The sequence below is a fragment of the Marmota monax genome, unplaced genomic scaffold (genome assembly GCF_021218885.2).
Source record: "Marmota monax isolate L192 unplaced genomic scaffold, Marmota_monax_Labrador192_F-V1.1 WCK01_AAM20220418_F8-fsc00177, whole genome shotgun sequence".
Classification (NCBI taxonomy): Eukaryota; Metazoa; Chordata; class Mammalia; order Rodentia; family Sciuridae; genus Marmota; species Marmota monax.
The window spans coordinates 1,014,901-1,032,058 of record NW_026694922.1 but is presented as its reverse complement, the minus strand read 5'-3'; the positions used below and the strand labels follow the sequence as shown (position 1 = coordinate 1,032,058).

Sequence of the window (17,158 nt, the reverse complement as noted above, 5' to 3'; positions counted from 1 at the left end):
CACGGGCCAGATGTGGGGCGTGAGGGCCCAGGTGTTGTTTCGGCTATGCGGGTTGCGGCCCGCAGGGGTCCCCGGAAGGAGAGTGTTAAGCTGCCATGCTGCGTCGGAAGAGGGAAACGGTTCGGCGAGGTGTTGGAACTGCGGCAGCCCCGGGCGGGGGGACGGGTTCTTCTGCCACCAGTGCCGAGCGCTGCAGCCGCCGGACCCGACTAGAGACTACTTCAGCCTCATGGATTGGTAAAGGAGGTCGGGACGGGAGAGACGTCGGGGGCTGGCCTGCGTGAGAGGAGGGCCGATGGGGCTTGGGAGTGGGAAGGCCGGGCTGCGAAGATAGTGGGTGGAGTCCTAGAGAGCGAGCTCGGGGAGGGGTCTCCAAGAGAGGAAACTGAGGGGCGGGGACTAAGGGAAGGGGCGTTTGAGGATGGAGAGGAAAGGGGAGGGGCGGGGAATGGAGGAAATCGAGGGTGACTGGGGAGGGAGACTTGAGGGGCCAGAGCTTCCTGACTGAGAAGGGAAGATGAGAGGCCGAATTTGAGAGAAGGGAAAGGCTCCGGAAGTTGGAGCTGGGTTGAGACTTTTAAAAAAGAAGTATGGAAGTGGAGTCCAAGATTAGAGAGTGAGGGTCGGAGATGTGGCCTTTATCTAGCATGCTTGACAGACTGGTGCTGACGCCCTGGTGTTCGATCCCCAGCACCAAGGCGGCTTTACTGTCTTTATTACTCATGGGAATAAAGACAGAAAAATGTTGTTGGCAAGCTCCAAGGGCAAAATGGAAATTGGAAGAAGAGGGTCCAATGGGGTTTTTCCCTTCATTATTCTGAAGATTGAGTAGCCTGGAGAGGTGTGGGTAGAGCTGAACTGGTAAGCAAGTAAGGCAGATTCTGGGAGTTGGAAGAGAAGGAGATTGGGTTAAAGTGGGAGACAGGGATGAAGGAACCTGCACGTTGGAAAGATAGGTTAGATTTCAGAATGCCCCTTCCCCTAATCTGCTCCCACCAGTCACTGAGCACTTAATGATGGGCTGTAGTAACCCGACTTTTTAAGTTGTCAAGTTTCCAATTTGTGTTTGTGTGGAAGGGGGTATACCTGGGATTGAACTCAGGGGCACTCGATCACTGAGCCACATCCCCAGCCCTATTTTGTATTTTATTTAGAGACAGGGTCCCATTGAGTTGCTTAGTGCTTCTCTGTTGCTGAGGCTGACTGAATTCGTGATCCTCCTGCCTCAGCCTCCTGAGCTGCTGAGCTTACGATTGCCTGGCGTGCAGCTCCAGGCCCTGTTAAGTTTCCAATCTTGCCTCCCATCTCAGAGTCTTTGCACTTGAAGTTCTCTCTGCTGGATGACAATTTTCTCTGATCTTTGATTAATCATTCAGATGTATCACGCAGTGTTGCAGTAATTCACTTGCAGGTCAGCATGGGAAAAGAAAGAAGAAGCAGAGCAAGCAAAGCAGCAGCAGAAAAAAAGTCCTTTATTGTGTACAAGCAATCTTTTTATAGTATTGTGAACAAAGAAGTCAGCCTTCCAACATCAATAAATCAGGTCTTTCAGCTAATTAAACATAGCACACAGAAGTTTTACTTTCTAATCAGAAGTGACCCGCTTCTCATGGCTAATCTATTCTCGGCCCGGAGTATGTTGAGCTCTGCTCTTTGTTAAGAACAGATAATAAAATTTTTCTCAGCGCCCTCCTAGCCCACTTGGCAGAACATCCCGTTTGCAGGCAAGTCCTCCCAAGGACAGCAGACACCTTGTTTTCAAGCATGTCTGCAGTTACCTTATCTAAACCTTGAAGGAGCCTCTCGTTTGCAAGTAGGCCCTCCCAAGGACAGCAGACACCTCGTTTTCAAGCATGTCCGCTGTTACCTATCTATACCTTGACAGAATATCCTGTTTGCAGGCAGACTCCATCAAGGACAGTAATAGTAACACAGTCACATCTGATTCTCTACAACTCAGAATTTAGCTCAAATGTCATCTCTCTCCACACATTGCCACCTTCTCTGACCCTGTTCAACTTTCCTTCATAGCACCTACCACTTTTTAAATTCTCTCTCTTCATGTTGATTACATCTTCCCTTTAAGAGCCAGTCTCATAACATATAAATCTGTAAACATCTGTGACATGAATTTTATCTCCCAATTTCCTTCTAGCAACCGTTCCTTCAGAGTTAACACTACAAAACTCCAGCACAGGTTTCAGCAACTACAGCGTCTTGTCCACCCAGATTTCTTCAGCCAGAGATCTCAGGTAATTTATTGGCCACCCCCATATTCCCCAGACACCTATATACTGGGTAGGTAGCAGTGGCCTGTGATTATGTGATTATCAGGGACAAAGTTAGACTACCAGCTCCATCCTGTGGCAGCGGGACCCCAGCCAAGCAGGCCCTGGAAATGTCATTCCCTCACATTGTTTGTCTGATTACACAGACAACTTAGAACTCATGAGCTAAAATTAAAGACACCTCACCCAGCACCAGTTCTACTCTGGCCACTTCCTTAGGTGCCTGCCTATCAGCCTATTATAAAAGTTTGTGAATGAGAAGGCAGATTTCAATGATAATAAGACTATCTTCTTCTCTACTAACAGACTGAAAAGGACTTCTCAGAGAAGCATTCAACCCTGGTGAATGATGCCTATAAGACCCTGCTGGCCCCCCTGAGCAGGGGACTATACCTTGTAAGGTGATTTCTCAAGTCTTTATGAATAACTTCCCCCTGTATTCAGCAGAAGTGTTCTTGAAACCTTAGCAAGTCCAGGAACCCAGTGATATTTAGCCTCAGAGATCGTACACAAAGAAAAAAAATATATTATACAAGTGTACTTTTCCAAGTATTCTTTGTAAATCTTAATTGCCCCAATTGCATTGTTTTAATCATTTTCTATAAATTTCAAGGATTTGATAATGATAGTTTTTAGGGAAGAGTAACTTCGGGTTTTTTTGTTTTGTTTTTTTTCCTCCCAAGAACATCTTAGAATCCAGAAAATTTTAGAATTGAATAGAAAGTTTACAAACATCTATTTTAAATTCCAAGTGGAGGACTGCCTACCTCAGGGCCACACAGTTCCAGGTAACATAAGGTGGGATGCTGTTTCAGAACTCCTGTCTCTGTTCAGGCTTTTGACAGCCTACCTCACACTTTCATTATTGAGACGGATCAAGTGTTCCCCATGAGTGGTATTTTATTCTGATGGGTAAGCAAGATTTACATGACTCTGGTCATAGTTTCTCTAACCAATCTTATTTTCCTTGGTCTATGCTTCAATAGCTAAAGCTTCATGGGATAGAGATTCCTAAAGGGACAGATTATGAAATGGATAGTCAATTCCTCATGGAAATAATGGAAATCAATGAAAAACTTGCAGAAGCTCAAAGTGAAGCTGCCGTGATAGAAATTGAATCCACTATACAAGGTAAAAGAGCAAATATTGAATGCATTTTATTGTTGTTATGCATACATGTCTGGGATTAAATGAAAAAATGGACATAGAGTACATGTTGGGTATTGGGATTCTGGATCAAGGGTAGAGCACTTGCCAGCACATTGGTCATAATAAAGAATCAAGGAATTTTTTTTTTCTTAATCATACTAAAACCAGTTTTGCTTGGAGGTTAAACTTGCAACATCTCTAACCATGTGGAAGGCAGTTTTTTGTTGTTGTTGTTTTGTTCATTTTTTGGTACTGGGCATTGAACCCAGGAGTGCTCTGCCACTGAGCTACATCCTCAGAACTTCTTATTTTTTGAGATAGGGCCTCACTGAGTTGCCCAAGCTGGCCATATACTTTTAATTCTCCTGTCTCAGTCTCCTGAGTAGCTGGGATTACAGGCATGTGCCCATGTTCCCAGCTAGAAGGCAGCCTTAAATCAAGAACATAATTATATTTTGTACATTGCAGTGGTCTTTTTTACTCACAATATGATTTAGATACTATTTTTATCTCTAACAAGTAAAATGGGCTTCAGAAGTTGGCAGAAATGTCCAAGATCACAAAGCATAGGCACCCAAGGTCACAAAGTAGATATGCAACAGGACAAACCTTGAAATTCTGACCTTCTGATCCTGAATGGGTTTGTTTCTTACTTTATTCCATAGTATATCTGTCAGGGTTTTCTAGAAAACCCATATGATACAGATAGGTTTATTTGAAGGAGTTGGCCTGAATGACTGTGGGGTCTGGCACATCTAAAATCTATAGAGCTGAGAGCTGAGGATGTAGCTCAATAGTAGACACTTGTTGAGCTTGGGAAAAGCCCTGGGTTTGATCTCCAGGACTGCAAAAAAATAAATACAATAAAGTCAACTGATTATAAATATATATATATATTTTTTTAATGTTTATTTATTTTTTAGTTGTAGTTGCACACAATACCTTTATTTATATGTGGTGCTGAGGATCAAACCCAGGGTCTCGCACATGCTGGGTGAGCACTCTACCACTGAGCCCCAACTCCAGCCCCATAAATATTAATCACATAAAAAACACCTTCACAGTATCATCTAGACCATTGTTATTATTGTTTCCTAGTACTGGTGGTTGAACCCAGGGATACTTTACCACTGAGCTATATCCCCAGTCCTTTTTATTCTTTTTTTTTTTTTTTTAATCTTTATTTTATTTATTTATTTTTGTGTGGTGCTGAGGATCGAACCCAGTGCCTCACGCATGCGGGGCAAGCACTCTACCACTAAGCTACAACCCCAGTCCCCCTTTTTATTCTTTATTTTGAGACAGGTTCTCATTAGTTGCCCTGACTGGCATTGAACTTGTGATCCTCCTGCCCCCACCCTCCTGTGTAGTTAGCTGGGTGAGAGGTATGTGCCATCAAGCAGACCAGAGTTGATCAACACCCAAGCACTATAGCCTATCCAAGTTGATAAATAAAATTAATCATTCCACTTAGAAAAGAATCCCAGGTTCTCATACAGATTATGTGTTTATGCACTTTTTCAAATATTTATAGTCTGCCTACTATGTATCAAGCACTATAAATGACGTAGAATATAGGAAGGAACAAAAAAGACATGGTCTGTGTCCTCGTTAAGTTTATATATTCTAACCCAGCATGTTTAAACTGAAAGTTATGTGTCTCCTTTCTTTGCCTTTCCACCAAATCACCTGTGCCTCTTCCAGTGTTCCCTCTGTTACATGAATGCCACCATATAGCTGAACAATTATAAACCCTTAGCAGATATCATAACAAGTTAATTCTCTCTTCCCTTCATAGTCAATCCATCACCAAGCCTTAAAGAGTGACCTAACTGTGTCTCATCCATCCCACCCATCACTATTTTCACTGCTACAACCCTGTTCCAAGTACCATTCCCTCTCACCTGGACAACTGCAGTAGCTTCTAACTGGTCTGTCTGCCAGATTTAAATATTCCTGTCTTTGTGTAATCTTTTTGAAACCTAAATTAATCACCATCCTTGGCCTTCCTAAAAAGCTTTAAGTGGTTTCTCACTGTCCTCGGGTTTAAAACTAATTTATTTATTTATTTATTTTAGGCAAGGTCTCACTATGTTGCCCAGGATGGTCTTGAATTTCTGAACTCAAATTATCTCTTCCTACCTTGTCTCCTGAGTAACTTTTTTTGGTGGGGGGAGTAACTGGGGATTGAACCCGGGGAAGCTCTACCACTGAGCTATATATCCAGCACTACTTCTTTTTAATTTTGAGACAGAACCTCACTAAGCTGTCAGCGGTGGCCTTAAACTTGTGATCCTTCTGCCTCACCCTCCTGAATCACTGAGATTATAGGTGTGCACCACCATACCTGGCAAAACCAAAATCTTCAGCATGGCTTATAAGACCCCGTATGCTCTGGCCTCTTCTCCATTTTGTCCGCTTCACTATAGACACAGTGGCTTCCATTTCCTCATCTGTACCAGGCACCCTCCTATTCCAGCACCTTTGCATATGTTGTGGTTGCTGCCCAAAATCCTCATCTCCCCCAGACCCCATCTAAGTTAACTCCTTCAGATCTGGGAGCAGTCACCACTCCTCAGAGAAGCCTTTTTTGACCTCTATACTTCTCCTGTATAAGATTAATCACAGTTATAACTGTACACTTCTGTGTGACATTATTTGAACAATATTGATCTCCCCACTAGATTTCGAAAGAAGCAGAAATTGTGCCTGCTTTTTTACTTTCCTCACATCTTTAGCTCACACTACAGTATTCAGAGCATAACAGGAACTCAGGAAATATTTATTAAATGAGTAATAGCAAAAAAAATTAAAGACTATAAAATAGAAGTTGTAGTGAGGAGACTGTCAACTGTTTTAATAGCATTAGGACTGGGTGATGTACAGAAAGGAGAGACCCAGAGCATGCCATCAGAAGGGCTTGCTGCTTCAGAAAGCAAGGCAGCATGAAGCTCTGAGGGGAAGGAGACGTGGGTCTATTGCCACCACTGCTTCTGACTTTTTTATGTGACCATGAGCAAGTGACTTCACGCATCTCGGCCTCAGTTTCCTCATCCATAAAACAGAAACTATTAGTACTGCTTGTTGTAAGGAAATAAGGTAAAGATAAAAAAAGCGGGTCACACACTTAGTCTAGTTCTTGACTTCGAGAACGGACCTTGATTTAGATTTTTTTTTTTTTTAATATTTTTTTGGTTGCTGATGAACTTTATTGTTTTTATTTTTATGTGGTGCTGAGGATCAAACCCAGTGCCTCACGCATCCTAGGCAAGCACGCTACCACTGAGCCACAACCCCAGCCCCTTGATTTAGATTTAATTCCTACATTTCCTCCCCAACTGGTACCAGTCAGGCCTTATTAAGTAAATGTACAAGGTCACAGAACCAGTTAGTTTGGGATCAGGACTTCAGAGCCTGTGGACTTACCATCCAGTGCTCTTTCGTTGATGCCAGTTGCTATTCAAGAGGCAAGATTCAAACACTGGGCTGGAAGTCAGGTGCCTGGGCTTCTTTTCCCAGCTCCTGCAGTTCCCAGTCATGGGACAATTCCCTCCCTATCTATCTTTAACTACCTTGGTAATATGATGTATTTCAAAGTTCTTTGAAAGAAGGCACTGTATAAATGATTGGTATTATTTATATCTGGAAAACTCGGTAATTTTTAAAATTCCACATTTTCTAATGAAGAAGCAAAAGAAATATGAGATAGCTTCCTAAAACACTTGGTGTGCCCTGCTGATAGGTGATGCTTGGGTGTTAATTTTTTCACTGAAATCTGGAAGACTACTTGTTGGAGGCAATGAGGCATATCCTTGTCCCCTGTGTTAGTCAGCTTTCCATCTCTGACAAAATACCTGAGGTTATCGGCTTACAAATTTAAAAAAAAAAAAAAAGGCTTATTTTGGCTCACATTTTTAGAGGTATCAGTCTCTTGGGGAGGAGATTACTAGAAATTGAACCCAGGAGTGCTTGGCCACTGAGCTATATCCCCAGCCCATTTTGTTTTTATTTTTTTATTTTGGTACAGTGTCTCACTAAGTTGCTTAGGGGCTTGCTAAGTTGCTGAGGCTGGACTCAAATTTTTTATTTTCCTGCCTTCCGTGTTGCTGTAGGTACAGGCGTGCATTTCCATGCCCCGTTGAAAGTCTACATTCATGTTTGGTTGACCCAACTGCTCTGGAGGCCCAGGGTGAGGCAGCACATCATGGCAGAAAAATACAGTGGAGGAAGCTACTCCCCTCAAAGAAACCAGGAAGCAAAAAGAGTGACCCACAATGGCCTAATTGCCTTCCACTAGGCCTCGCCTCCTAAAAGTTCCACCATTCTCCAATAGGCTAGTGACCAAGCCTCTAACACATGGACCTTTGGAAGATTCTTATCCAAACTATAGCACTCCTCCTATCCCTTTTTTTTTAATTTGATTTCCTACAATTTTATAAACCTCAGCGATTGCCTCTCAGACCTTCCATGGGCTAAAAAACAGTGTAACCTGGTATAGTGGCACATACCTGTAATCAGTAGCTCAGAAAGCTGAGGCAGGAGGATCACAAGTTCAAAGCCAGCCTCAGCAACTTATCAAGATTTTATCTCAAAATAAAAAATAAAAAGGGCTGGGGATGGCTTGGGATGTCACTCAGTGGTTGAGCGTTCTTGGGTTCAATCCCTGATACAAAAAAAAAAAAAACAGTGTAATGAGGTTCAGCCAGTGTTGCTTCTTTTTGTGTGTTTATTTTTGGAGGTAGTACTTGGATTCAACCCGGGGGTGCTCTACCACTGAATTACACCCATAGCCTTTTTTATTTTTTATTTTGAAACAGGGTCTCACTAAGCTGCTGAGGCTGACCTCAAACTTGTGATCCTCCTCCCTCAGCCGCCTGGCCTGGTGCTGCATGAAACTGCAGCCACCATTGAGGTATATTCAGAAACAAAGGTTATGAAACCATAACCTTGAATCTAAGCTTCCTGCCTGTTTAAAGCTAGATGATTACAAAGTGGTATTATGAGTCTATTTAAATAGAAAAACTAAGATAATGGTTTCTCTTTCAGCTAAACAGAAAGAATGTACTGACAACGTGAGCAGAGCTTTTGAACAAGGTATTCTATGTTTTGACTGTGTTAAATATGGAAAGAAATTTTAAGCATTGAGGCATAATTGTTCATTCAATTAGTAGCTTTTATATACTTATCCTCTGATAGGTACCTGGAAATATAAAATATGTATGAATTATACTTCTGTCTTTAAAGAGTTCTAGTCTTGCTATAGAAACAAACTGTGAACCAAAAACAGAAATATCCCAGTGAAACATTAAATAGGAGGAAGGTACTTCCATTCCACTTTAGCAAGAAACTAAGGTAAGGTATAGAAGTGAAATATTGGGCCAGGGATATAGCTCAGTTGGTAGAGTGCTTATCTTGCATGCACAGGGCCCTGGGTTCAATCCCCAGCATGACCAAAAAAGAAAAAAAAAGTGAACTATTTAAAGTCTATCAACCTAGAATTCTGTACTATGGTATCATCCTTCAAATCTGAAGGAAAAATACTTTCTTAGAGAAACAAAAACTAAAGGAATTTGGTGCCAGCAGACCTGCCTTACAAGAAAAGCTAAAAGGAGTTCTTTAGAGAGAAGGAAAGACTGGGTATGGCTTAGTGATAGAGCACTTGCCTAGCGTGCACAAGACCCTGGATTTGATCCCCAGCACTGCAGGAAAAAAAGAAATAGAAGAAAATGATACGGGTCTGAAATTTGGGTCTACATAGAGGAAAGAAGATTATTGGAAAAGGAATAAATGAATGTCAAATACTTTTTTTTTTTTTCATTATTCTCAATTGATCTAACAAACAAGTTTGTTCAAAACAGTAATAGAAGCCAAGTGCTGTGGCTCACATTTGTATTCTCAGCTAGTCAGGAAGTAGAGACAGAGGATCACAAGTCTGAGGCTAGCCTGGGAACTTAGTGAGACCCTGTCTCAAAAAGAAAATAAAAGAGCCTGAGGGTGGCTGAGTGGTACAGAGTCTGTGTGTGCAATCCAGTACGGGGTGGGGTCAAGGACAACACCCCCAGCCATACTCAGTGCCACATGTTTGTAAGCCACTACTTGGGAGGCTAAGGCTAGAGGATCACTTGAGCCCAGGAGTTTAAGACCAAAGGCAACAGTAAGACTCTCAAAAAAAGGAAAGAAATAAAAAGATACAGGCTGGGCTGGGATATATAACTTAGTGATAGAGCACAGTACGCCCTCAGTTTGATTCCCAGTACCACCAAAAAAAATAAAATAAAAGCCTCACTATATAAATATGACAACATATAAGTTATATAAGGACATATAAGGAGTGAAGTGAAGGGCCAGGGATAAGGCTCAGTGTAGAACACTTAACCTAGCATGTGTGAGGCCCTGGGTTCAAACCCCTACACCACCAAAAAATAAATAAATAACCTGATAAACTGTATGTTTTACCCTAATTTTCAGATATTTGGATATTTAAAAAGTTGCCAGATACAGTGGTGCACATCTGTAATCCCACAACTCAGGAGGGTGAGGCAAGATGAATGCAAGTTCAAGGCCGGCCTCAGTAATTGAAGAAGGCCCTAAGAAACTTAGTGAAATCCTAACTCAAAATAAAAAGGGATGGGATGTGGCTCAGTGATAAAGTGCCTCTGGGTTCAATCCCCAGTACCAAAATAAATAAATATATACATACATAAATACAATAAAATAAATATTAAGGGCTGGGGTTGTGGCTTAGCAGTAGAGCTCTCGCCTAGCTCGGGTGAGGCCCTAGGTTCGATCCTCAGCACCGCATAAAAATAAATTAATTAGCTAATTAAAAGATATTGTGTCCAACTATAACTAAACAAATATTTTTTAAAAATAAAAATAAATATTAAAAAAGTAAGGATAGCTGGGCATGGTGGTACATGCCTGTAATCCCAGCAGCTGGGGAGGCTGAGGCAGTTCTTCAGTGCCTCACTCAGTGAGACTCTGTCTCTAAATTTAAAAGAAAAAAAGAAATGGTGTTCAAGCTCCCTGCAGGTCCTTTGCTATTACATTAAATCTCCCTTTCACAGTGACCACTTTCCCAAATTTTGTATTAATCATTCCATTGCTTTTCTTGTAGTTTTAATGGATATAACGGTAAATCACTTACTTTTGCATATTTTTTTAATCTTTGTATAAATAGCATCATAGTTTATGTATTCTGAAACTTTTTTCTGTTATTTTATTTTCAATATGGGTAATTGTAACATATCCTCACTTCAGCACTCATCACATTATTTTGTATTTATCTAAGTCTGGTTTTCTCAACCTCAGCATTACCAACATTTTTTAAATTTTTTTTTAGTTGTAGATGAACACAATACCTTTATTTTATTTATTTTTATGTGGTGCTGAGGCTCAAACCCAGTGCCTCACACGTGCTAGGCAAGCGCTCTACCACTGAGCTACAGCCCCAGCCCCACATTACCAACATTTTGAGTCAGATAATTCTTGGTCATAAAGGGCTGTCCTTTGCACTTTAAGGTATTTAGCAGCATCCCTGGCTTGTACCCACTAGATGCCAGTAACACCTTCCAGGTTACAGCAACTAAAAATGCCTCAGACATTGTCAAATGTCCCCTTGGAGGCAAAATCACACTCACTTGAAAGCCACCAGCTTAGGGCATCATTCTCAGAGACTGAAAGCCACCTGAGGACAGCTCTGTGCCTTGGCACCTGTCTTAAGAGAAGCACCTGGTTCTTCTACGGCCTCCGCAGGGCTACCACCATATGTGTTAGGGGAAAACTGTTAAAACACAGTCCATTTATTATTTGGGACCCTCCTGAAGAGAATCATTTTCTCTGATTTATCCAAACCCTGTAAACATGTGCTCTTGCCTCCTTTTGGTTAATCTCTTTGTCTCCTTAATAATTCAGATGTCCTCACTCCCCGCTTGCTGATTTTCTGAGTAATTGAGGGCCCCTCCAACAACCCAGGCTTTGATCTAGCTGCCATGGTTGCCAGAGTTGGTTTTATTCTTGCTTAAAATGAAGCCTGACGTCAGTGTCTCTTGTTTATTTCAGATGACTTTGAAAAAGCCAAGGAAATTTTAACAAAGATGAAATACTTTTCAAATATAGAAGAAAAGATCAAGTTAAAGAAGATTCCCTCTAGTTAATTACTTATTTAAAGTTTTAAAAATAAATTTCTTGTATTCTTTTCTGGCTTCTGCTAATTGAAAATAGGTATGCTTTAACCTTTATATCATTTTATTTCAGTCTGTGGCTCAAGCTTTAATGGATGGCAAAGTTCATTGTGCTGAAGGAAAAACAATCAGGTCAGAGCTTGAATGGTCACTTCTTCAACTGACTTCATGTAATACCTGATAACAGAAAGCATCCCACCTAGGCCAGTGGATGAGGAGGTGGGGAAAGGACAACTTGAGGCCCTTTTTCTGCAGATGGCCAGATAGTGACTATTTTAGGCTTGATGGGCTTATATGACCTCTCTTATAACTTCTCAGCTCTTGTCATTTTAGCACAAAAGCAGCCAAGACAATATTTAAATGAAAGGATGAGTTCAGTGTTTCAATCAAACTTCATTTACCAGGAAAAAAGAAAGAAAGAAAAAAGAGAGACAATGTTTTATTTACAAAACAGGCAATAAGTCAGATTTGTAAATCTGCCCAAGAGCCACAACTTCTTTTTAATGGTATGACCTTCATTTTGACTGGCAGTCCCATTTGTTACGGTGGCCTTGGGTGTATTCTGTTTGATAAAAAGCAAAGCCACCTAGAAGTCTCTTTGGCTTGTAGATAATGCTAGTAAGAACTAGTCTGATAGTAAATGTTAGCCCCAGTTCTACTCCTCCTGGGTAGGGTGGAACAACTTATTCTCTGGATAGTTGACACTCTCTTGTCACTATTTCCATGGTCTTCTAATTCAGCCCAAAACAGCTTTACCTCCCCTTTTGGATCTTAAGAAATTCAGTTTAAGTTTTTGATCCATGTCCAGGAAAAAAAAAGTTGGTTTTTATTTGGGTTTTTGGTGTGTTGGTTTTTTTTTTTTTTTTTTTTTTTTTTTTTTGGGTCTCTGACCAGGAAAGATTAAAATAGCAAACAGAAAATTCTGATTTAAAAAAAAAATACATTCAAACACTTCTAGAAAGAATCACTTACTAAACCAAAATTATCCAAAAGCTTAAAATTGCAGTTATTTTACGGTCCCTTGTCATTGTCTAAAAATTTGTATTTTGTGAATACTGATCCCATTTTACTCAGTGAACATTTTAGTATTTACTGGTGTTCAAGAGGCAAATTAATTAGAGCAGGTGTTGGACCTAAAGGTACTTGGGACTACAATCTCCACCCCCACCCCCACCACTTAAAACTGACAAGAATGTCTTACTTGTCTGAAAACACACCAGGAGTCCTTTAAGTAAAAGATTTTAATGCAAGCAAATGTCCCAAATACCTTTAGTACTTTTGCAAAGAAGGAGGAATGAAATGAAAAGAGGTTTGAAATACTTCTGTAGACAGTTTTCATTCCTTCCTCAGAACAGTGATCGCACCCAAACAATCTGACCACAAAAAGAAATTGCCTCAAACACATCTTTGGAGGAACTTGAAAAAAACTTTCCCTTCACCTGTTGCCATCAGCTGGAAAAACTGCTAGGCCCCACAGCAAACCATCTCTGATTTGGGGGATTAATTTTAAAACATTGTTCTGGGTCATGGCTTCTGAGGTCAGTGGGATTGTTTTTTTCTTCTTCTAAATGCCTTCCCTTTTTGTCTAAATTCCAAGTTTAGTGGGACTTCTAAATCCAGGAACCCTTTCTAGTGTTCCTTAACAAAGCCCTGTGGGAGATCTGTTGCTAGATGTCTAAAAACTTGTCAGCCCCACTTGGATTTGTTTTTGACCAACAAATGAAGCAAATTATTCACCCCCTCCCCACTTCCCACATCTATCCTAATAATAGTATCAGGAAAAAAATAGAGGTTTTGACCACTTTGCAGCTATGTCTTCCCAGGCTTTGGTGCCAAACAGTGCTGGTGTTTTGGACTGAATGTTTGTGTCCACCTCCCCAAAATTCATATTTTAAAGTCCTAGCACCTAAGACAGCTATATATGGAGATGGGGCCTCTGAGAAAATATTAGATTCTGCAACCAAACTGACCACGTTGGCACTTTAATCTTGGACTTCCAGACTTTGGGATTGTAAGAAAATGAACTTCTGCTATTTAAGCTGTCTAGTCTCTAGTATTTTGTTAATAGCGGCCCAGGCAAGCTAATACACCTACCTGGCTTTGAATCCAGCTCTCCTACTTATTTTCCTAATTTTTGAAAGGGTGATGGAGGGAGGAAGGTTGATAAGGACTGGGATGTGACTCAGTGGTAGAGCACTTGCCTAGCACTTGTGAGGCCCTCAACACCACCACAAGTTAAATTAAAAAGTAGGACATTGGGGCTGTGGTTGTGACTCAGCGATTGAGGGATTGCCTGGCATGTTCAAGGCCCTGGGTTGGATCCTCGGCACCACATAAGAAAATAAATAAATATTTTAAAAATTAAAATGGGTGATTTTCTTAGTCTGCATCACTGTGACAAAATACCTGAGATAATTTATAAGGGGAAAGATTTATTCTAGCCCACAGTTTCGGAGGTCTAGTCCATGATCAATTGGCCATATTGCTTGGGGCCTGTGGTGAGGCAGCACATCATAGTAGGAAGCACCTACAGGAAAAGATTGCTCACCTCATGGGGACCAGAAAGTAGAAGAAAGAAGGGGTCAGGTGTCAGAACCTAACATAGAAGCAGTTACCAGAGCTGAATCAATGTCTTGGAAGGATCCCCTTCCAAGGAACAACTTCCTGCTGACTTTTCTTATAAGTAGACCCCACATCTTAAAGCTTCCACCACCTCCCAAAAGCACTACAGCTTAGGGACCAAGCCCTTAACCCATGGTCCTTCAAGGGATATTTCAGATCCAAATTCTAGCAGTGATAATATTAGTACCTATCACACAGGATATTGTGAAGATTAAATAAAGTTAATTATCTATGGGAACTACTAGCTTAGTACATGACACATAGCACTCAAATGTGCTTTGTAAATTATAATTACTACTAATTTGTGTGTGTATGCATGCGCACATGAACACTCACATGTGTGCTGGGGATCAAACCAAAGACCTTGCACATTCTAGGCAACTGACCCACTAGTGAGCTACACCCCCAGTCCTACCTTACTATTTTTATTTTTATTTTTTTAGTTGTAGTTGGACACAATACCTTTATTCCATTCATTTATTTTTATGTGGTGCTGAGGATCGAACCTAGGACCCTATGTATGCTAGGCGAGCACTCTACCACTGAGCCACAATCCCAGCCCCACTATTTTTATTTTGATGACAAAAATCAAGCCTTTCATAACAGAGAAAATATTATCCTTTTAATGAAATTCCAAGTCTGTACTTTCACAGCTCTGGGAGAGATAATTCAGATTTGACTGTTGTCAGATGCTTCCTCTCTGTTTGAGGAGATGACCAATAACCAGAACAATAATAAAACTACCTACCTGCTGCATGATTACTGTATACCGCTGTGCTCACTATTTTGCATTGTGATTCCTTTAAATTAAACCCAGTTCAACTCATTTTCCAGATAAACAGGCTGCTCCAAGGTAACAGAGTCAAGATTTAAAAGGAGGTCTGTCTGCAAAGCCTGTGATCTTAGGAAGAATGAAACAACGAAGATTAAGTACCATCTGAGGAGTTAAGGAGTTCCTGCCAAGAGGTGCCATTCATCAGGGCGTGCACCACACCATAGGCAGGTTTTGACCTAAGGTCCTATCTCCAAAGCCTGTGCAGGCAGCTTCCCTAGGCCTCAGGAGGGGTCACTCCCTCTGTGGTAACTGTGGAAGAAGAGGAATAGAATCCAGACAAGCAAAGAGAAGCTGTCATGGGCCCCCAAGACCACCCAGAGGTTTAATGGTTTCCTGGAAGAATTCATAGGACCCAGTATATGTAGTCCTACTCACATCTGTTTTGTTTTTTTTGTTGTTGTTGTTGTTGTTTTTTCCCTCCTGGCAAAGAGAAACATTATGCTTTCTGAGCCACCAAAGCAGTCATGCCACCTAGTGCGTTGAATGGCAAATAACAAATGGCTGCAGCCAACTTGGACCTAAGTTTCCTGAGCAAAAAATTCCTTTGTTCTGCCACTTTGGAGAACATGTTGGTTATATCAGATGTCATCGTGAAAAAATAAAGACATCATCTTTTCCTTTCTAGGAATCACTTCTGGAAAGCCAGGGAGACTCAGAAATTAATGGTGAACCTCAAGAGGGATAAAGGGGCCAGGCAGGAAACACACTATGACAGTGCTGGAGGTGGACCTGAAAGGAGAGGGCACAGTCTTTGAGGAATTGGAGAGAATGTGCCATCTCCAAACTGGGAACAACAGGGAAAGAAAGACATTGATTCAGCTCTGGTAACTGCTTCTATGTCAAGGTTCTGACACCATGTCAATGATCTCTTGATCATTTTTTAAAAAGCTGGAATTAGGATCTTTTGGAGGAGGAGTGGCTACCAGAGATTGAACTCAGGGGTACTTGACCAATGAGCTATATCCCCAGCCCTATTTTGTATTTTACTTAGGGACAGGGTCTCACTGAGTTTTTAGTGCCTCGCTTTTGCTGAGGCTGGCTTTGAAATCATGATCCTCCTGCCTCAGCCTCCCAAGCTGAGGCATTCACCACCAAGCCCAGCTAGAATTGGGATTTTTAACAGGAAATTTCCCTGGGGCTCCCAGATCACATGAAAACACTAAGCAAGAAACAGGTAAGTCAGCTATGGAAGGGGAAGAAGCAAGATAGCAGACCCAAAAAGATCTACAAAGAAACTACTAGAGCTAATAAATGAATTCAGCAAAGTGGCAGGATATAAAATCAACACGCATAAATCAAAGGCATTCCTGTATATCAGCGATAAATCTGAAATGGAAATGAGGAAAACCACCCCATTCACAATATCCTCAAAAAAATAAAATACTTGGGAATCAACCTAACAAAAGAGGTGAAAGATTTATACAATGAAAACTACAGAACCCTTGGGGCTGGGGATGTGGCTCAAGTGGTAGCGTGCTCGCCTGGCATGCGTGCGGCCCGGGTTCGATCCTCAGCACCACATACAAACAAAGATGTTGTGTCCGCCGAAAACTAAAAAATAAATATTAAAAATTCTCTCTCTCTCTCTCTCTCTCCCCCCCCTCCCTCCCTCTCTCACTCTGTCTTTAAAAAAAAAAAGAAAACTACAGAACCCTAAAGAGAGAAATAGAAGATGATCTTAGAAGATGGAAAAATATACCCTGTTCATGCATAGGCAGAAATAACATCATCAAAATGGCGACATTACCAAAAGTTCTCTATAGGTTTAATGCAATGCCAATCAAAATCCCAATGGCATTTCTTGTAGAAATAGAGAAAGCAATCATGAAATTCATATGGAAAAATAAAAGACCCAGAATAGCAAAAGCAATTCTAACCAGGAAGTGGGAATCAGGCAGTATAGCCATACCAGACTTCAAACTATACTACAGAACAATAGTAACAAAAACAGCATGGTACTGGTACCAAAACAGGCGGGTGGACCAATGGTCCAGAATAGAGGACACAGAGACCAATCCACAAAATTACAACTATCTTATATTTGATAAAGGGGCTAAAAGCATGCAATGGAGGAAGGATAG

The 17,158-nt window shown here is 41.1% G+C and overlaps 1 protein-coding gene across 6 annotated transcripts; it reads left to right on the top strand.

The window, feature by feature from the left end:
- The first annotated feature begins 10 nt into the window (after positions 1–10).
- Positions 11–16,621, top strand: Hscb (HscB mitochondrial iron-sulfur cluster cochaperone). 6 transcript variants are annotated; one of them, XR_006847964.2, is made up of 7 exons: positions 11–237; positions 2,156–2,252; positions 2,595–2,684; positions 3,275–3,419; positions 8,255–8,349; positions 8,484–8,531; positions 11,499–11,634. XR_006847964.2 is itself a non-coding variant. In XM_058573571.1 (6 exons), exons 1-6 carry the CDS (start codon positions 11–13, stop codon positions 15,097–15,099), a joined length of 630 nt encoding a protein of 209 aa, XP_058429554.1. In that variant the 3' UTR covers positions 15,100–16,621. The 6 variants fall into 6 exon arrangements, 5 of the variants coding, with proteins under 5 accessions (XP_058429554.1, XP_046283267.1, XP_046283268.1 ...); XM_058573571.1 differs by lacking the exons at positions 8,255–8,349; positions 11,499–11,634 and adding an exon at positions 15,077–16,621; XM_046427311.2 differs by lacking the exon at positions 8,255–8,349.
- The last annotated feature ends 537 nt before the right edge of the window (positions 16,622–17,158 follow it).

Coding starts and splice junctions, on each gene's coding strand:
- Hscb (XM_046427311.2), top strand. CDS start 11: ATGTGGGGCGTGAGGGCCCAGGTGTTGTTTCGGCTATGCGGGTTGCGG. Junction 238..2,155: donor TACTTCAGCCTCATGGATTG/GTAAAGGAGGTC, acceptor ATTTCCTTCTAG/CAACCGTTCCTTCAGAGTTA. Junction 2,685..3,274: donor TGAGCAGGGGACTATACCTT/GTAAGGTGATTT, acceptor ATGCTTCAATAG/CTAAAGCTTCATGGGATAGA.